The sequence below is a fragment of the Hylobates moloch genome, unplaced genomic scaffold (assembly GCF_009828535.3).
Source record: "Hylobates moloch isolate HMO894 unplaced genomic scaffold, HMol_V3 SCAFFOLD_10, whole genome shotgun sequence".
NCBI lineage: Eukaryota > Metazoa > Chordata > Mammalia > Primates > Hylobatidae > Hylobates > Hylobates moloch.
The window spans coordinates 14,179,241-14,198,419 of NW_026652285.1; the positions used below are offsets into that span (position 1 = coordinate 14,179,241).

The window sequence follows — 19,179 nt, forward strand, 5'->3', positions numbered from 1 at the left end:
GACGGAGTCTCGCTCTTTCACCCAGGCTGGAGTGCAGTGGCGCGATCTTGGCTCACTGCAGGCTCCGCCCCCCGGGGTTCACGCCATTCTCCTGCCTCATCCTGCCGCGTAGCTGGGACTACAGGCACCCGCCACCTCGCCTGGCTAATTTTTTGTATTTTTAGTAGAGACGGGGTTTCACCGTGTTAGCCAGGATGGTCTCGATCTCCTGACTTCGTGATCCGCCCGCCTCGGCCTCCCAAAGTGTTGGGATTACAGGCGTGAGCCACCGTGCCCGGCCTCATCTTTAAAATTAAGATACTGATATGTGCTATCTCAGCGCGGTTGTGTAGATTAGTTACTATATTTAAAATGCCTGCTACACCAGCAAATGTTACTGTTTTAATCTTTGGCATATATCATGATACATTTGCTACAGTGGGGTAGGGGTAAGGGTGGGGGTCTAGGGCAGTTAGACACAGTGGGCCATTTAGGGACAGAATCCACCAGTACACGTGTACTTTGGAGTGTTTCAGTTCTCCGTGGCTAGTAAAGCCACGGGATCAGGTAGGGTGAATAAGTCCTTCCCAAGGTCACCCAGCATTGATGGCGGAGACACTCGGCATTTTCTGGGCTGAATCCCTTCCCATCAGCCACCGGCGGGTTTGGGAGGGTGTGGAAGAGTGTTGGAGTCACCTTAAGTGCCCTTAATTCCTCATCCTGGCATTAGGGTTCAGGAGTAGAGAAGGGAGACTAAGCGGGACGCTTCAGTTTGCGCCCTTGGGGCTGAAGGAGCCTCCCCGGTAAACCTCGGTTTCCCTGACCCCAAAGGGAAGCGCTCACTGGGGAAGCGGCGCCGCCAGCTGCCGGGAAGCTTCCGCACAGCCCGGTTTCCCTATGCCGGGGCGGGGCAGAGGGGCGGAAGGGGCGGGAACTTCCCTCAGGGGGCGGGGCAGCCGGGCCGCGGCGGCCTCCGACTGGATACGGCGGATCGCTGGGGGCCTGAGGGTGGAGTCCCGGCCGGAGGCAGGCCGGGACTCTGGCGGGTCTAGGCGCGGCTAGGACGCGAGCTGGTCGTCGGCGACGGCAGGAGAGCGGCCGGGCGTCAGCAACTCGACCCCCGTGCCGGGCTAGTCCAGCGAGGCGGACGGGCGGCGCGGGCCCATGGCCAGGCCCGGCATGGAGCGGTGGCGCGACCGGCTGGCGCTGGTGACGGGGGCCTCGGGGGGCATCGGCGCGGCCGTGGCCCGGGCCCTGGTCCAGCAGGGACTGAAGGTGGTGGGCTGCGCTCGCACCGTGGGCAACATCGAGGTGAGGCCGGGCCGAGGGCGAGGACGCCGCGGGCGGGTCGTTTCCCCGGAGTCGGGTTCACTTGCCCGCCACGCCGGGGCCCTTTGCTCTAGTGGGGGCGGCCTCTCAGATCCCTTAAGGCAGGCTTCTCCCTTCCCCTTAAGTCTCGTCTTTGAAGGAGCCGTTTCCCCTGACAGCCCCTGCTCGATTTACCGAATCTCCGACCCCGGCATCTCCCCACCCGCCCTTCGCGTCTGCCCAGGGTATTGGCCCGAAGCAGGGGGAAGCCGGAGGTCGGGGGTGGTGGTCTCGCCCCTGTGGCCTTCTTGCCCCCGGCGGCCAAGTGCCTCTAATCCCCAGAAGTCACCCACCACGCAGGGCAAGGTGGCTGGCCAACGAGATGGGCAGGAGCCAGGACTGAGGGTGGGGTTGGGGTGGGAGCTTTACTGAAGAGCCTCAGCCCCGCCCCCTCACCTCGGAGGTAACTCATGCCCAGTGGCATGAGGAATGAATGGAATATTCATTAGTGGGCCTTCCTCCACTCTCTTGGGGCGAACAGAGTGGGTGAAATAGGGTGGAAACCTTGAGAGGATAAAGCAGCCTGGAACTCCTTACTCTTCTCTTGACATGGGGTTGGGAGCCCTCAGAGCTCAGAGAAAAATCAAGATAGCCATTTTGGAGCAGGGAGGAATTTCTGTCCTAGGCTCTCCCTGGATGTGCCCTGCAAGCTCACTCTCAGTGTCGGGCTAGTGCTTAGCTGCAGGGCTTTATCTCCACCGTGCTCAAAGTCCTCAAGCAGGGAAAGGGTAAGGAGGCCTTGGGTGGGGGCAGAGGGAGAAGGTATACAGGAAGGAGGACTGTCCCCTCCCCTGCTGCTGACCAAAGGTACGCTTTATAACCCAGATAATCCCAAGGTCACCTGGCTCCATCACTGCCCCACTCTTTCCTCCCTTTATCCTATTCTGAGGAGCTCAGGACGCAGCCCCAGCCTTGGAGCCTAGAGGATCAGGCCAGGGATTAAACAACTGGATTCCCTAATTCTGAAGCCACTCTTGCCTTCTCACCTACTCCCCTACCGCAAGCTAGCCAGGAAGGCGGGGGGCCTGAGCCCCAAGGGGATCCCCAGGCTGATCACTCAGTCCCAGGGTGACTCCATGTCTGAGAGGAGAATGCCCCTGTTGTGAGGGGGTGACATGATGTTGTAGATCATTACTGAGGGGAGGTAGGGAGATCAGGTGGCACAGGTGGGGCAACAGGAAGGCAGTGACAGGGAGAAATACATTCTGAGCCCATCCCTTCTGGTTTTCTTGTGGCAGGAATTTTGAGTCTAGAGGAGGAAGTGGGAAGATGTATGCCAGGGGAGGGGAGAGCTGAAGTCTTCCTTGCCCACAATCTGCTTTGATTGATTGATTCATTGATGTTAAAGCAGAATTTGGGTTCTAGCTTCCTACAGAGAAAACTCCTGTTTCCTGAAGTGATCAAACGTGGGTAAAATCTGGTGAAGGGGGGTTTCTGATTCTCAGAGGACTATACCTTTTGAACTCACAGAAAGTTAAAGCAGAAAAGAATGTCCCAAGACACCCGATCCTGTCCTTTATTCCTGGATCGGCTTGGGAGGAGGAAGGGGCTCCAGGCCAGGGCAGCTGGCCAAGCTGGCCTTCCTCTAGGGCACCACACGCCCCCTCCCCCTCGCCCACGTCTACACAGTCACCTTCACAAGGCTCAATTGCCCAGTCACTGGCTTCCAAAGAAGGCCACAGAACATATTTTCTTAATGCCTCTGAATGTCAGCTTCACCCTGGGCTGCCTCTCAGTGGCTCTGCCTTCTTAGGTCTTTCTTGGCATGCTGAGGGCCTGGAGATGCACAGGGGGTGTTCAATGGCACCTGCCACCTGACTTGCCTCAGTCTCCTGAGAAACCTCAGAGGGGAGGGTGGTGCACCAGGGCTCAGAGCGAAAGAATCTGTCCTGACTTTCTGACCCCTCCTTTAGGTAGGGAGAGAAGATTGGCAGCTGGGCTTGGTTGAAAGGCATGCCTGAGAACTCTGAGCCAGTTGGCTGCAGTTTGCGAGGGGAGGGGAATAGTTCAGAGATGAGGGACTGGCTGACACAATGCAGGCGAAGAGGCTGGGTTAACCAGCCCAGTGACTCTTGGGACTGGTGTAGAAGCATGAAGTGGTGGAGGGGCGCATATTACCTATGGGCAGAAGAGGTGTTCCTGTTGGCGAAGAGGCAGAAAAGAGAGAGCACTCCATTCTCTAGGTCCCTGGCCCCTGCTCCACCCAGGACTTGAATTAATTAATTAATTTATTTATTTATTTATTTGAGACACAGTCTTGCTCTGTCACCCAGGCTGGAGTGCAGTGGCATGATCTCAACTCCTGCAACCTCCGCCTCCTGGGTTCAAGTGATTCTCATGCCTCAGCCTCCCAAGTAGCCACCACATCCAGCTAATTTTTATATTTTCAGTAGAGATAGGGTTTCACCAAGTTAGCCAAGGCTGGTCTCAAACTCCTGACCTCAGCTGATCCACCTGCCTTGGCCTTCCAAAGTGTTGGGATTACAGGCATGAGCCACCGCGCCCAGCCAGGACTTGAGTTTATAGTGAGGTTTCTCCATTGATCACAGCCTTTTCCCTTCATCACTCAGGGAGCACTGTCATCCCTTAGACTTTGACCAAAGAGGACAGACTCAGGGGATGGGCAGTCCAACATCTACATGGCTGAAAGTCAGCTGCCAAAGGAGCGTGTTTTATGAGTGTGACGGGGATGGGGGTCTGAGGCTGGCTGGGGAGCCGTGGGAGTAAGCTGCTCACCCCAGTCAGACCCCTGTTGGGTTTCACAGGAGCTGGCTGCTGAATGTAAGAGTGCAGGCTACCCCGGGACTTTGATCCCCTACAGATGTGACCTATCAAATGAAGAGGACATCCTCTCCATGTTCTCAGCTATCCGTTCTCAGCACAGCGGTGTAGACATCTGCATCAACAATGCCGGCTTGGCCCGGCCTGACACCCTGCTCTCAGGCAGCACCAGCGGTTGGAAGGACATGTTCAATGTAAGAGCTCCAAGCCTCCATCTTCCAGGTGGAGGGTGGGGAGGAGAGAGGGGAGCCAGGGGTTTGTGAACCAGAGTGCTTCTGGGGATGGGACATCTAGGAAGAGGGAGCTTCAGGTTCCCACCTGGGGCATCTTGACTCTCTTGGCTTCTTGCCCTATCAGAGGGATAGAGAGTGGATGAATGGCCATATCAGCTCTTCTCTTCTTTGAGCCCCTGGAGGTAGTTTTTTTGTTGTTGTTTGTTTGTTTGTTTTTTTTTTTTTTTGAGAGAGTCTTGCTTTGTCACCCAGGCTGGAGTGCAGTGGCATGATCTCTGCTCACTGCAACTTCTGCTTCCCGGGTTCAAACGATTCTCCTGCTTGAGCCTCCTGAGTAGCTGGAATTACAGGCGCCCACCATCAATGCCCATCTAATTTTTTTGTATTTTTAGTAGAGATGGGGTTTCACCTTGTTGGCCAGGCTAGTCTCAAACTCCTGATCTCAGGTGATCTGCCCATCTTGGCCTCCCAAAGTGCTGGGATTACAGGCATAAGACATCACGCCCGACCTGGAGGTAGTTCTTAAAGCCTAGAGTGATTTGTTTGTGTTAGAAGAAAGATTGTTAGGGGAGAGAACTGCTGCCTGTTGAATGTTTCCCACTTGTCAGCCCTGTGCCTGGGTGCTTGGGAACGTGATGTTATGGGAAGAAAAGGAAGAGAGAGACAAGCGATGATATTCTTACCTAGCCTCACTAGTAACTATGTGACCTTCCTTGAGCTTCAGTCTTGTCACATTTAATTGGGATGAACACACCTCTATCATCAATATCTGGAGTCACAGCTCCAATGTTCCCTGGGGCCAGGTAGGTACATAGAGGAGTGAGGGAGGTTAGGAGGGGTCTGTGGTGTGTGAGGAAGCACACAGCCACTGCTCAAATACTGCATAGTTGCTCTATGGTGGCGTGGGCCCAGTGTGGCCTGATTTGATTTTTTATTTTGTTTTTGAGACGAAGTCTTGCTCTGTAGTTACCAGGCTGGAGTACAGTGGCGTGATCTTGGCTCACTGCAACCTCTGCCTTCTGGGTTCAAGCTATTCTCCTGCCTCAGCCTCCTGAGTAGCTGGGACTACAGGCGTGCACCACCATGCCCAGCTAATTTTTTTGTATTTAGTAGAGACGGGGTTTCACCATGTTGGCCAGGATGGTCTGTATCGCCTGACCTCGTGATCCGCCTGCCTTGGTCTCCCAAAGTGCTGGGATTACAGGTGTGAGCCACCACGCCCAGCTGATCTTATGATTTCTTTGAGAGAAGTGGGGAGTCTGATTTTATGTGACACCCCCCCCCCCCACCACCGTTCACTAAAATGTCAGCTCCATGAGGGCAAGGATTTTTATCTGTTTTATTCTCTGTTATGGCTTGATCCCATAAGCACTCAAAAGATAGTTATTGAATAAATGAAGCTTTCCAGTACATGTTGGAAGGGTTTTTAAAATGTTTTGAAACCATGCACAGGCCAAACCCAACTTTCAGGACGTGGGTTTTCAACTTCTGGATGGTATGATGGGGTGATAGCAGAGTATAAAAGTATCCTGAGAAATTGAAAGCAGTGTGTGAATGGGGTGTTCTTTTCTCCCCACAATCCTTTCCCATCTGCTGACAATAGACTTAGCACCTCATAGATGCTTGGGCCTGGAAATGAAGCCATGAAAATGAAGCCCTCTCAGCCTTCTTGGAGATCAGAGGCATGGTCCTCACCCACAGCACATGGGTCTCTAAACCTGGACCTCAACTCGCCCATCTGTAAAATGAGGGACTTACATTAAATTCCTACATATCCTTTCAGCTTGAACATTATCTGAGTGTATTAGGATCATCCTATAAGGCATCTTCTCTTTCCCTGCCCCTGATACCCTAGACCTGGGAGATTTACTCACCTCGTCCCAGGGGATCTATTTTTCCTACTCTACCTGCCAGGGGCTGAGTTCTCTGCCTCACAAGCCCACATTGCCAAGAAGATGAGAAACCCAGCTGGAAACCTCCCTGTCCCGGTACCCATCTCTTCCTACTGCCATGAACACCAAGGCAGGTTCACACCAAAAGTGTTCTGTTCCTCGTGGCAGGCTCTGACACCTCATTAAGAGAAACATCTAATCTCCTGCTGGTTCCCTCTTTTCTTAAGAGGAGAGGCCTGAGGACCTGCTAAAAGCTTTATCTCTGCTTGTCCTCTGGGTGAGGCTAATGAGTGGGGCCAACAGGTGGGGCAGCGTAGGCGCTTTACAGCAGACACGCCTTCAGACCTCTGTTCCCTGAAGGGTGGGGATGTGGAGGTCACCTCTACCAGAGGGAGTAGGAGTGGCAAGTTACCTGACCCTCTAGAGTCTCCGTGCCTAGTCCTGTAGATGGAACCCAGGTTAAAGGAAGGCATAGAAAGGAGGGTCAGGCTTTCTCTTCTCCACTCATCTCAAGGGAGGGGATGGGGAAGGAGCAGAGAGTAGCTGAGGAAGGCAGGGAGAGGCTAGGCTCTGTGCCGGAGGAGAGAGATTCGTAAGCCATTTTGGTAAGGATTTTGAGCAGTTTAGGAGGGAGCAGGGCCAGATACTGTCACAGAGAAGAGTAGGGTATTTGGGGGAAGAAATGGAAATGATTCCCTATGGAATTAGAGGGTCTGTGCTATTGTTCATAGAGGAGATGGCCAAGACAGAGTCTCCTGGGTCAGGAGTGGCTTTGAAGGGTTTCCATTCTTGTTTTCAGGAACTGGGGGGGTCAGCCAGGTGAGGAGCTACCTCTGCTATCAACTGGGGGTTGCAGCTTTAGGGAGAGGGGCATCTCGTGTAGAAGACAAGATGCCCTGTGCCTGTGGCTGGTCTCCAGGAGGACGTGGACACTGTTTTGGAATGCCACACTGCCCCCTTCCCCGCTAGCATTCTGTGGCTCCATCACTTGCTCAGCTGGGCTGGAGTGGAGACACCTCATTGCCCTCCCTGGCCTGCAGGTGAACGTGCTGGCCCTCAGCATCTGCACACGGGAAGCCTACCAGTCCATGAAGGAGCGGAATGTGGACGATGGTCACATCATTAACATCAATAGGTGAGGGCAGGTGGCCAATGGGTACCACTCACCCACCAGGCTGGGTAATGTGCTGCAGCTCACCTGACCTCTTTGGACCTCAGTTTCCTTGGTGGGAAAATATGGATTTAATACCTGAATGGCACAATTATGGTGAGGGAAAGAATAATGTTGTCAAGTACCAGCCCCTGGTTGGCTGGAATGGGCAGCTCAGCCCCTTCCCTCTACAGCTGAAGCCTGGGGCCTCTCCTGGGATTAAGTGCCTCTATTCCTCAGGCCTGGGGATGAACCCCACCTCATGGCACAAAGAGTACTATGTACAGTGTCTGCCACTGGGGAGCCTCAGTCTGAGGGCGGACATGGCCTCTGCCTGCCCTGAGATGTCCCAATAAAACCATATCAGTGAACATACAGATTAGATGGAGAGAATTCTGACATTGTGCACCACCAGGAGAGTGCATTCTGTCGTCAGCTTAGGGACGACTTCCAGGAAAAGGAGGGTTTTCCAAAGCTGTTTGGATAACCAAAATTAGATTAGTGAGCTGTGGGATAGCCACTAGAGGTCCACTTTAGAAGTCTTCCCGATGGGCATCTGGGTGGTGGGGCTGACCAGGTACGGCAGGGGCACCACTGGACTCCCTGGAGCTTCATTCTCTCCTCTTTCCCCTTCCTCTCCCCACCCAGCATGTCTGGCCACCGAGTGGTACCCGTGTCTGTGACCCACTTCTATAGTGCCACCAAGTATGCCGTCACTGCGCTGACAGAGGGACTGAGGCAAGAGCTTCGGGAGGCCCAGACCCACATCCGAGCCACGGTGAGGCTGTGGCCTAGCCCTGGTGGGGACAGGGTGGCGCAGGCCCTCCCCACCCGCACACACTGTTCAGGAAACCCATGTTAAGAATGTGCCACTTAGAGCTCCTGGGAGTGGACTGGGCACTGCTGCTGCTCCCGGCATGGCCCTATGCAGCCCTTCATTTCCTCATTTCACTGATCCAGGAGCCAACGACCAGACTTAGACTTTGAGCTGGGAGGGGGCTGACCTGAGGGAAAGCAAGGGACTGTGGGAAACCAGGTGCACAGTGGCTGGAAACTGGGACTCCAGGCTCTTCTCTTGAAGGCTGCATGATCGTGAGCGAGTCACTGAACCTCCCTAAGCCTCGGCCTTCTCACATGTGAAAAGGAGATATGAGCTTTTCAGGGACACTTTTTTGTAAAACGTTTACCTGACATATAGGAAAGGCTCTGTAGATGGTAGGTATCATTGTGGTCACTGCCAGTGGCAGCTTCAGAGGGAGGAGGTGGCTGCCGGATGTCGGGAAGCCATCACTGTGAAGCTGGGGTTCTGTGGCCTCCATCCTCTCCCCTCGACCTCCCCAAGGCCTGGCAAAGCTCAGCCCCTGAGAAGGCCCTCTCTGTTGGCCCAGTGCATCTCTCCAGGTGTGGTGGAGACACAATTCGCCTTCAGACTCCACGACAAGGACCCTGAGAAGGCAGCTGCCGCCTATGAGCAAATGAAGGTGGGGCCTCCCTCTGGGCCTGGTGAAGCCACTGACTCCCTAAATGAAGGCAGAGGGAAGCTCGGCCTTCAGACTCCACCCTTCCAGCCTTTGTGGCTCCTCCTGGAGGGTTGGGGTGGATGTGTGGATGCCGCAGAGGAGCTCAGTGGTGGGAGGGAATTTGAGTCCATTCTGTCCTTGTCTCAACCCATTCCCCTGATGCTCTCAGTGTCTGAAACCCGAGGATGTGGCCGAGGCTGTTATCTACGTCCTCAGCACCCCCGCACACATCCAGGTGAGTCTGGCCCTGACTGTCTACTCACTGGAGGAACCCAACCAGCCCCAGAGGAGGGGAGCAGGGAGCCCTGCAGGGCCAGAGGAGAGTGTCACAGCTGCCTCATGCCTTGTGCCTTCCACAGATTGGAGACATCCAGATGAGGCCCACGGAGCAGGTGACCTAGTGACTGTGGGAGCTCCTCCTTCCCTCCCCACCCTTCATGGCTTGCCTCCTGCCTCTGGATTTTAGGTGTTGATTTCTGGATCACTAGATACCACTTCCTGTCCACACCCCTAGAAAATTTGAGATTTTTATATCATCTTGTCAAATTGTTCGGTTGTAAATGTGAAAAATGGGCTGGGGAAAGGAGGTGGTGTCCCTAATTGTTTTACTTGTTAACTTGTTCTTGTGCCCCGGGCACCTTGGCCTTTGTCTGCTCTCAGTCTCTTCCCTTTGACATGGGAAAGGAGTTGTGGCCAAAATCCCCCCCATCTTCTTGCACCTCAACGTCTGTGGCTCAGGGCTGGGGTGGCAGAGGGAGGCCCTCACCTTATATCTGTGTGGTTATCCAGGGCTCCAGACTTCCTCCTCTGCCTGCCCCACTGCACCCTCTCCCCCTTATCTTTCTCCTTCTCGGCTCCCCAGCCCAGTCTTGGCTTCTTGTCCCCTCGTGGGGTCATCCCTCCACTCTGACTATGGCAGCAGAACACAAGGGCCTGGCCCGGTGGATTTCATGGTGATCATTAAAAAAGAAAAATCGCAATCAATCTGCCTTGGCTTCAGGAGTGTCTTTCCATTCTTTCCCCTTCTCTGTGATCCGGGGTGCTTGTGTCTCAGAATTTCTTCCAGGTAGGTCGCAGGTGGGTGGATTGGGGGCCTCACTCATGGGAGTATGGATTACCTTAGGTAGCAGGAATGGGTTTGTTTGGGCCTTGAAAATGTGCAAGGCTGAGAGGCCTGGAAGAGCATGCAGTGCTGTGCGAACGGCACAGAACTTAAGCACATGAGCAAGATGGGGCTGAAGAGGCAGCTCCTTCCTGCCTTCCTGGATCGCTGGGGGGCTGAGTGCTGCGCAAAAGAGTCTCGCCATTACCTGTGGGACGGGGGCGTTAGTGGGCTTGTCAGCAGGCACATGACAGGCTCAGAGTCACTTAGGAAGAGAATCAGCGGCCCGGGATAGGAAGTGACTGTCGGGGTCCTCCTGCTGGCTGGTGATGGGCTAGTGAGGAGAAGTTCTGGGAAAAATCACCAGCGCCGGGATGTGGGGAGGGAGGCAACAAGACTGAATTGGTTGACCAGGAAGGCCAACCCATCTCCTTAAAGGGCCCTTCACTGGTGCGTGGGTGAATGCGGTCCCCGGCCTCCTGGGACCTCGAGGAACATAGGACGCAGCCGGTAGAACGGCCAGCTCAGCTCGCCGCTCCTCTAGCCGTGCGGGAGGCGCTGTGGGGACAGCCTGGCAGCCGCGCATGCGCAAAACGCCATCAGGAAGGGGCCGGGGAGGGGCGGGCTCCCGAACCCGGAAGCGAAGGAACCCACGTGGGAGCCTGGGAGGGGGTGGTCGTAGCTCGGTAGTCCAGTTGTGGGTAATCTGGGCTGTTCCTGTCCGAGAGAGCTCGGCGGAGACAGCTGTCGAGTACCCTTCACCTCGGTGTTGGGAGCCTGGGAGCGAACTGCGGCGCGGGTTACCGCTCCCGGGGACGCAGCAAGGGGCATCGAGTCCCTGGCGGGAGCTGCGCCATGGCATTCCTCTCGACGGTCCGGGGCGCGACCTGGGGTCGCCTCGTCACCCGTCATTTCTCCCAGGCATCGCGGCATGGGGAGCGGCCTGGTGGGGAGGAGCTAAGCCGCTTGCTGCTGGATGACCTGGTGCCGACCTCTCGGCTGGAGCTTCTGTTTGGCCTGTCCCCGTGTCTCCTGGCTCTGCAGGCCGCCCGCCGCTCCGTGGCCCGGCTCCTGCTCCAGGCGGGTAAAGCTGGGCTGCAGGGGAAGCGGGCCGAGCTGCTCCGGATGGCCGAGGCGCGGGACATTCCAGTTCTGCGGCCCAGACGGCAGAAACTGGACACAATGTGCCGCTACCAGGTCCACCAGGGTGTCTGCATGGAGGTGAGCCCGCTGCGGCTCCGGCCTTGGAGAGAGGCCGGGGAGGCGAGCCCAGGCGACGACCCCCAGCAGCTGTGGCTCGTCCTCGATGGGATCCAGGATCCCCGGAATTTTGGGGCTGTGCTGCGTTCCGCACACTTCCTCGGAGTGGATAAGGTCATCACCAGCCGGAGAAACAGGCACGGACGTCCTTCATTCTCTATGTGCCCCAACTTGGAGACGCAGCCGAGTTCCTAAGCACCTTGGCCCTTGGGTGATCCCTTAGCCAGACTTACCTGTCCTAGAACTCTCACCCCCCTAGCCCTTGGGAGCCCTAGGAGGGTGGGGAGCCGGGCTTGAGATGGCCCAGCCTAATGCGGGGAACGGGGAAACCTTGCAGCTGCCCGCTCACTCCAGTAGTCAGCAAGTCCAGCGCGGGGGCTATGGAGGTGATGGACGTGTTCTCCACTGATGACCTCACCGGATTTTTACAGGTAATGAGGGGCAAAAGGGGAAGGAACAGATATAAGCCCAGCTCAGCCGTTTCAAGGGGACGAAGCTAGCCCCTGGCGAGGGAGAGAAAGGGGCATGTTGGCACCGCTTCCTTTGGCCTTATAAACCCCTCTGGGGATGGAAGTGTCCTGGAGTTTTTAAAACGGCAAATGGAGCATTATCTGAATTCTTCCTAGCGTCGTACCCTTTCCGGCACCCCTTCCCCAGGTATGCATCACTTTGCCTCTTCTGTAAGTCAGCCTCAGTGTCTACTTGCCTACCAGGTCGGGCTTCAGTAAATGCATTTTGTTCAGCTGTGGGGAGCTGGTGGACAGGAGACCTGAGTTCCTCGAATAGGGCACAGCTTGAAAGGATGTTTGAACAAGGAGATCTGTATGCCATTAATATCTAGCAAGAGACAAACCTTGGAAACCCCTCTCCCATCCGTTTGTCTTCAGCTGTGCTTCCCTCGCTGGACATAAGGGGGCAGTATTGCTCTGCATATGGAATCCCCTCTGACCATACCCCTCCCAACCCCCACCCCAACTGCACGGTGAGAAATTTCCCTCTTAAGAAGGCGGAGAGCTCTGTCTAGAACAATGCTGTCCAATAAACATATGGTGTGAGAAACAGGTAGTTTTAGCTTTTCTAGTAGCCACATTGAAAAGTAAAGAGATGACATTTTAAATAAATTGTATCCAGTATATCCAAAATAATATCAATTTAACATGTAATCATTTTAATTATTATTAATATTATTAATTTTTTGAGAGAATTTCGCTCTTATTGCCCAAGCTGGAGTGCAGTGGTGCAATCTTGGCTCACTGCAATCTCTGCCTCCTGGGTTCAAGCGATTCTCCTGCTTCAGCCTTCCAAGTAGCTGGGATTATAGGCACACACCATGCCCGGCTAAATTTTTTTTTTTTTGTATTTAGATGGGGTTTCACTATGTTGGTCCGGCTGTTCTTGAACTCGTGACCTCAAGCGATCCACTCGCCTCAGCCTCCCAAAGTGCTGGGATTACAGGCGTGAGCCACTGCACCTGGCCTTTAAAAAATTTTATTAATGAAATATTTTACATTCCTTTAAAAAATGTTTTACATACAACACACCTCAATTTGAATTAGCCACCTTTCAATTGCTTAATAGCCACATGTAGCCAGTGGCTACTATATTGAACAGCACATATCTAGAAGCATTTTTTGGCTTCACTTTTTTGTAGAGAGCCCCTTTCTCCAAGCCTGATAGGAGATGAGGTTCCCACTCATCACTTCCAGCCCCTGAACAGGTAGCTTCTGAAAACACAGAAACACTGCAGAACATCCACTTAAGCTCCAGTCATCACATCTCCCTACTGTCATCAGCATCTGGCCTGGAGAGTGTCGTCCGCCTGTTGCTGTGGAAGAGCTGGAGGTGCCCCAAGCAGGGGCCTGTGCTGGGGCCCCATCCCTTCCTGCATACTCAGAGACACTGCTCTAGCAATTTTCCTCCTGTTCCTGCAGCATCCACTTTTCTCTTACACTCTTTTCAGCTTGCAAGCAAACTTCCCCTCTCACGCTCTTGATCTCACACCAGTCAGCTCTTCCTCTCACACGGAATCAAAGGCTTCGTCAAGGTCACCAGTGGCCTCCATGTTGCTGCATTGCAGGGTCTGTTCTCAATTCTTTTCTGACTTGACCCATCTGTAGCAGCTGGCACAGTTGACCACTCCTTCCTCCTTGAAACACTTTACCTGCTTTCCTTCTGCTTCACCATGTCCTCTCTGAGAGACATTTTTAGTGGTTCTTCCTCAACTCCCTGACATCCGAGCATTAGCATTTCCCAGATTTTAGTCCTAGGATCTCTTCTGTTGTTGTTGTTAAGAGATGGGGTCAGCCGGGCGCGATGGCTCACACATGTAATCCCAGCACTTTGGGAGGCTGAGGCAGGCAGATCATGAGGTCAGGAGATCAAGACCATCCTGGCTAACACGGTGAAACCCTGTCTCTACTAAAAACACACAAAAAATTAGCTGGGTGTGGTGGTTCGTGCCTGTAGTCCCAGCTACTTGGGAGGCGGAGGCAGGAGAATTGCTTGAACCCGGGAGGTGGAGGTTGTAGTGAGCCGAGATCGTGCCACTGCACTCCAGCCTGAGTGACAGAGTAAGACTCCATGTCAATAAAAAAAAAAAAAGAGATGAGGTCTTGGCCAGGAGCGGTTGTTGTTAAGAGATGGGGTCTTGGCCAGGCATGGTGGCTCACGCCTGTAATCCTAGAACTTTGGGAGGCTGAGGCAGGTGGATCACCTGAGGTCAGGAGTTCGAGACCAGCCTGGCCAAAATGGTGAAACCCTGTCTCTACTAAAAATACAAAAATTACCTGGGCATGGTGGCGGGCACTTGTAATCCCAGCTGCTCGGGAGGCTGAGGCAGGAGAATTGCTTGAATCCAGGTGGCAGAGGTTGCAGTGAGCCGAGATCGCACCATTGCACTCCAGCCTGGGCAATAAGAGTGAAACTCTATCTCAAAAAAAAAAAAAAAAGAGAGAGAGATGGGGTCTTGCTGTGTTGCCCAGCCTGGAGTGCAGTGGCACAATCACAGCTCAGTACAGCCTCCGAATTCCTGGGCTCAAGCCATCCTCCCACCTCAGCCTCCTGAGTAGTTGGAGATACAGGTGCACACCATCACACCTAATTTTTTTCTTTCTTTTTTCTTTTTTTTTTTTTTTTGTAGAGATGAGGTCTTACTTTGTTGCCCAGGCTGGTCTCAAACTCCTGGCTTCAAGAAGTCCTCCTGCCTTAGCCTCCCAAAATGCTGGGATTAGAGGCGTGAGCCACCTCACCTGGTCCTGGATCTCTTTTCCGTATATGTTCATTTCTTGTTGGTCTCATCTGGTCTCATGGCTTTAAATACTATCTGAATTCAAATTCCCGCCCAAGTGTATACTCTAGCCTGGACCTTGGTTCTGAATTCCAGATTCACTCATCTAGTTGCCTACTCCACAGTTGTTGTTATTGTTGTTGTTGTTTTGCTGTCAGGTGGGCATTTCAAACCTAACATTTCTAAAACTGAGCACTTGTTCCTTCTGGAGCAACTCCATCCCTTTGGTTGTTCAGGTCAAAAACCTTGGCATCATCCTTAACTGAAGTTATTTCCGTATTATCACCATTTCTCCCTGTTTCCACTGCTACCACTCTCGCCCAAGCAAGTCACCATCATCTGTTGACCGTTATTGCAGGAACTTCCCACCTGGCCTCCTTGCTTCTGCCCTTGGCTCTCAGCACAGCAGGCAGAGTGATTCTGTTGAAGTCAGACCATGTTACTTCTCTGCTGAAAACCTTTCAAAGCCTCTGTACCGCTCAGATTCAAAGCCAGAGTCCTCGCAGTAGCCCTGGAGACCCTACCTCATGTGGCTGTTGTTCCCTCTTCTGTCTTGACGCCTCTCTTCCCACTGGCCACCTTATTGTTCTCAAACATGCCAGGGAGGCACCTGCCTCTGTGCTTGCTGATCTCTCTGCCTAGAGTGTTCTTGCCCCAGATGTCTGCACGGTGCTCCTCTTCCTCCTCCTCCTTCAGGTCTGCACTCAAATGTCACCTCAGTGAGTCCATCCCCACCTGCCCTTCCACAAGGCTGGGATTTTGGTCTGTTTTGTTTTGTTCAGTGCCCTGTCCCCAGTGCCTAGAATAGAGCCCGTGCTAGGTGCTTAATAACTATTGACTAATTGACTGGATCAGCAAATAAATGAATGTATAGGCAAGGCTGGGCTCCTCCTTGGCCAGGGCTCTGATGGAGATTTTTTTTTTTTTTTTTGAGATGGGGGTCTCACTCTGTCACCCAAGCAGGAGTGCAGTGGCGCAATCTCAGCTCGCTGCAACATCCACCTCCTGGTCTCAAGAGATTCTCGTGTCTCCTGAGTAGCTGGGATTACAGGTACCCACCACCAGGCCAGGCTGATTTTTGTATTTTTAGTAGAGACAGAGTTTCACCATGTTGCTCAGGTTTTGTTTTTTTTTTTTGAGACGGAGTGGAGTCTCACTCTGTTGCCCAGGCTGGAGGCAGTGGCACGATCTCAGCTCACTGCAACCTCCGCCTCCCGGGTTCAAGCGATTCTCCTCCCTCAGGCTCCCAAGTAGCTGGGACTACAGGCATTTGCCACCACACCCAGCTAATTTTTTGTGTGTTTGTAGTAGAGATGGGGTTTCACCATGTTAGCCAGGGTGGTCTCAAACTCCTGACCTCAGGTGATCCACCCGCCTCGGCCTCCCAAATTACGATCACAGCTCACCGCAGCCTCAACCTCCTGGGTTCTGGTGATCCTCCCACCTCAGCCTCCCAAGTAGCTGGGACTACAGGCACTGTAGTCCCTGCTAGGATTACAGGCGTAAGCTACTGCACCTGGTTTTTTTTGTTTTGTTTTTTGTTTTTTGTTGTTTTTTTTTTGAGATGGAGTTTCCCTCTTGTTGCCCAGACTGGAGTACAATGGCGCAATCTCAGCTGACTGCAGCCTCTGCGACTGCAGCCTCTGCCTCCCGAGTTCAAGCGATTCTCCTGCCTCAGCCTCCTGAGTAGCTGGGATTACAGCTATGCGCCACCACGCCCAGCTAATTTTGTATTTTTAGTAGACACGGGGTTTCTCCATGTTGTTCAGGCTGGTGTCAAACTCCCAACCTCAGGTGATCCCCCTGTCTTGGCCTCCCAAAGTGCTGGGATTATAGGCGTGAGCCACCGTGCCTGGGCCAGGCTAGTCTTGAACTCCTGACCTCAGGTAATCTGCCTGCTTCAGCCTCCCAAAGTGCTGGAATTATAGGCTTGAGCCACCGCGTATGGCCTCTGATGAAGATTTGATGAATTAGAATAGGAGAGGCAGGCATGGTGGCTGACGCCTGTAATCCTAGCACTCTGGGAGGCCAAGGCGGGAGGATCGCTTGAAGCCAGGAGTTCCAGACCAACCTGGGCAACATGGCGAAACCCCGTCTCGAAAAAAAATGCCGGGTGGGATGGCGAGTGCCTGTAGTCCCAGCTACTTGGGAGGCTGAGGTGGGAGGATCACCAGAACCCAGGAGGTTGAGGCTGCGGTGAGCTGTGATTGTGCCACTGCACTCCAGCCTGAGCGAGGTAAGACCCTATCTCAAAATTAAAATAAAAAAAGAATTAGAACATATCTTCTTCCCCCTTTCAGACCAAAGCCCAGCAGGGCTGGCTCGTGGCTGGCACGGTGGGCTGCCCAAGCGCAGAGGATCCCCAGTCCTCCGAGATCCCCATCACGAGTTGCTTGGAGTTCCTCTGGGATCGGCCTACTCTCCTTGTGCTGGGTAGGTGGATGTCCCTGCGTTTGTGCCCAGATTACATTTCCCGAGCAATTGGGTGTCCAGCTGGGCAACCCTAACCCTCGGCCCCACGCCCTGCAGGGAATGAGGGCTCAGGTCTGTCCGAGGAGGTGCAGGCCTCCTGCCAGCTTCTCCTCACCATCCTGCCCCGGCGCCAGCTGCCTCCTGGACTTGAGTCCTTGAACGTCTCTGTGGCTGCAGGTGAGTCCACTCCCCTTTCCCTTTCCTCGCTCCCTCTAATCACACAGGTGGGATTTGATGCCCTCTAATCCCATTTGCTGGCTGTTTGTGTGCCTCAGTTGCTTTATGTACAAAATGGGGAAATTACATCCTGTTGATGAGATGAGGGGCTGCCTGACACGTGTCTAGGTCTCTAAACATCAACGCTCTCCTCCGTCCTCACTTCCCTTGTCCTTGTGTCTGTGCAGGAATTCTTCTTCACTCCATTTGCAACCAGAGGAAGGGTTTCCCCACAGAGGGGGAGAGGAGGCAGCTTCTCCAAGACCCCCGAGAACCCTCAGCCAGGTCTGAAGGACTCAGCATGGCTCAGCACCCAGGGCTGTCTTCAGGATCAGAGAAAGAGAGGCAAAATGAGGGCTGACGTGGACTGTCCACAATGTTCACGTGCTGGAGTCAGGGACGGCCGCACCTGCCTCCACCTGCTGCAGTGTGCGGGAGCCTCTGCCTGAGTGTGCACCAGGCCCATGTTTATTGACCACAGTCTGGGTGGGGGGAAGGGGACTGCGGTGGAGACCAGAGGAAGCTGTTTCCTACTGTGATGTTGGACCTGTAGTAGGACATGGTAGTTTGTTAATTTCCATGGGAAGCCATGATGGCCAACATGGAGGGAATCTGTCCTCCCAGGCCCTGCCTGGAAGTTGAGGGAAAGTTTAGACATCTGCAGAGAGGCAGGCAGCCCAGCCCAGGGGACCCGTTCCTCTTGAACCAGTCGTTGCCTGTGGCAAATGTGTGTGTGAGAATGTGGGGGGAGGAGGGCGGGGCCTGATGTGGGGTAGACAGTGCGCACCTCAGGTCCACACACGGCCCAGCCCTAGGGCCTTCAGCACAGGCTTCATCTTTCTGTGCCTCGGGACTCTGCACCTACCTCACAGGGTTGTTGTGAGGCTCAAATAAAACGTCACTCAGCACGTGAGAGATTCTGGCCAATTCCTCCATTAGGTGGCAGCCTCACTCTTCGGTCCAGTCTTCAGGCAGCTTCCACAGCCTCCTTGCGGGGAGACTCTTGGCTGCAGCCCCATGAGAGGCGACGGGAAATTAGCAAACACCTCCCACCCCACGGGGGCCCCCCGTGGGTGACTGAGTCAGTTCCCCTCAAGGGGAGGAACTGGGAGCAGGCTTGCCGTTGTTTGTACACTCCTCCCCTCGGGTCCCAGGAAAGCAGCAGGAGCCAGCAGTGTGAGGAACATAGAAGTGTTTCTGTCCTGGTGGCACATTGGAACCACCTGGCATGCTTTAAAAAAAACCAACACTGACACCAGAGAGTCTGACATGATGGGTGTGGCGCCGCCTGGCATCCGGCTTTCGAAAGCGCCAGCACTGGTCTAATGTGCAGCCAAGGCTGAGCATCACCACTAGGGCAGGTGGACTCAACTTCCACACCCTTGACATTTTGGGCCAGATAATTTTTTGTTGTGAGAGCCATCCTGTGCACTGTAGGATGTTTAGCAGAATCCCCGACCTATACCCACTAGATGCCTGTAGTATGACCCCCCATCATGAAACCAGAAATGTCTCCAGACATTGCCAGATGGCTTCTAAGAGACAAAAATCTCCCCTCCTGGAGCATGGCTTTGGAGGATAGCAACCCCGAAATTGCAATCCTGACTGCTATGTGACCTTGGGCGGGCTCCTTACCCACCTGGGCCTCGGTGCCCAAAGGGGAATAATCCTACCTTCCTGGATTGTTGGGAGAATATGGAGGGCCATAGGAACTCATATGTATTAGGTGCTCAATAAATAGTACTCCACTTTTCTCTGGAATCCATCTGCACTGGATTTGTCTCAGAATTCTAATGGCGATGCCAATTTAGAGCAATACTTGAAGTTGTTTAAAAAGGGCCTAAGCTCCTTTTTTTTTGAGACAGGGTCTCACTCTGTCGCTCTGGCTGGAGTGCAGTGGCGCGATCTTGGCTCACTGCA

General features: G+C 53.9%; 2 protein-coding genes across 2 annotated transcripts; both read left to right on the forward strand.

Annotated features, from left to right (window-relative positions):
• The first annotated feature begins 975 nt into the window (after positions 1-975).
• Positions 976-9,907, forward strand: DHRS11 (dehydrogenase/reductase 11). Its single transcript, XM_032163065.2, has 7 exons — positions 976-1,290; positions 4,113-4,322; positions 7,294-7,388; positions 8,052-8,181; positions 8,792-8,884; positions 9,093-9,158; positions 9,283-9,907. Exons 1-7 carry the CDS (start codon positions 1,144-1,146, stop codon positions 9,322-9,324), a joined length of 783 nt encoding a protein of 260 aa, XP_032018956.1. The 5' UTR covers positions 976-1,143; the 3' UTR covers positions 9,325-9,907.
• A 748-nt stretch (positions 9,908-10,655) lies between these two features.
• MRM1 (mitochondrial rRNA methyltransferase 1) lies at positions 10,656-18,322 on the forward strand. Its single transcript, XM_032163066.2, has 5 exons — positions 10,656-11,422; positions 11,623-11,716; positions 16,872-17,004; positions 17,101-17,220; positions 17,448-18,322. Exons 1-5 carry the CDS (start codon positions 10,881-10,883, stop codon positions 17,618-17,620), a joined length of 1,062 nt encoding a protein of 353 aa, XP_032018957.1. The 5' UTR covers positions 10,656-10,880; the 3' UTR covers positions 17,621-18,322.
• The last annotated feature ends 857 nt before the right edge of the window (positions 18,323-19,179 follow it).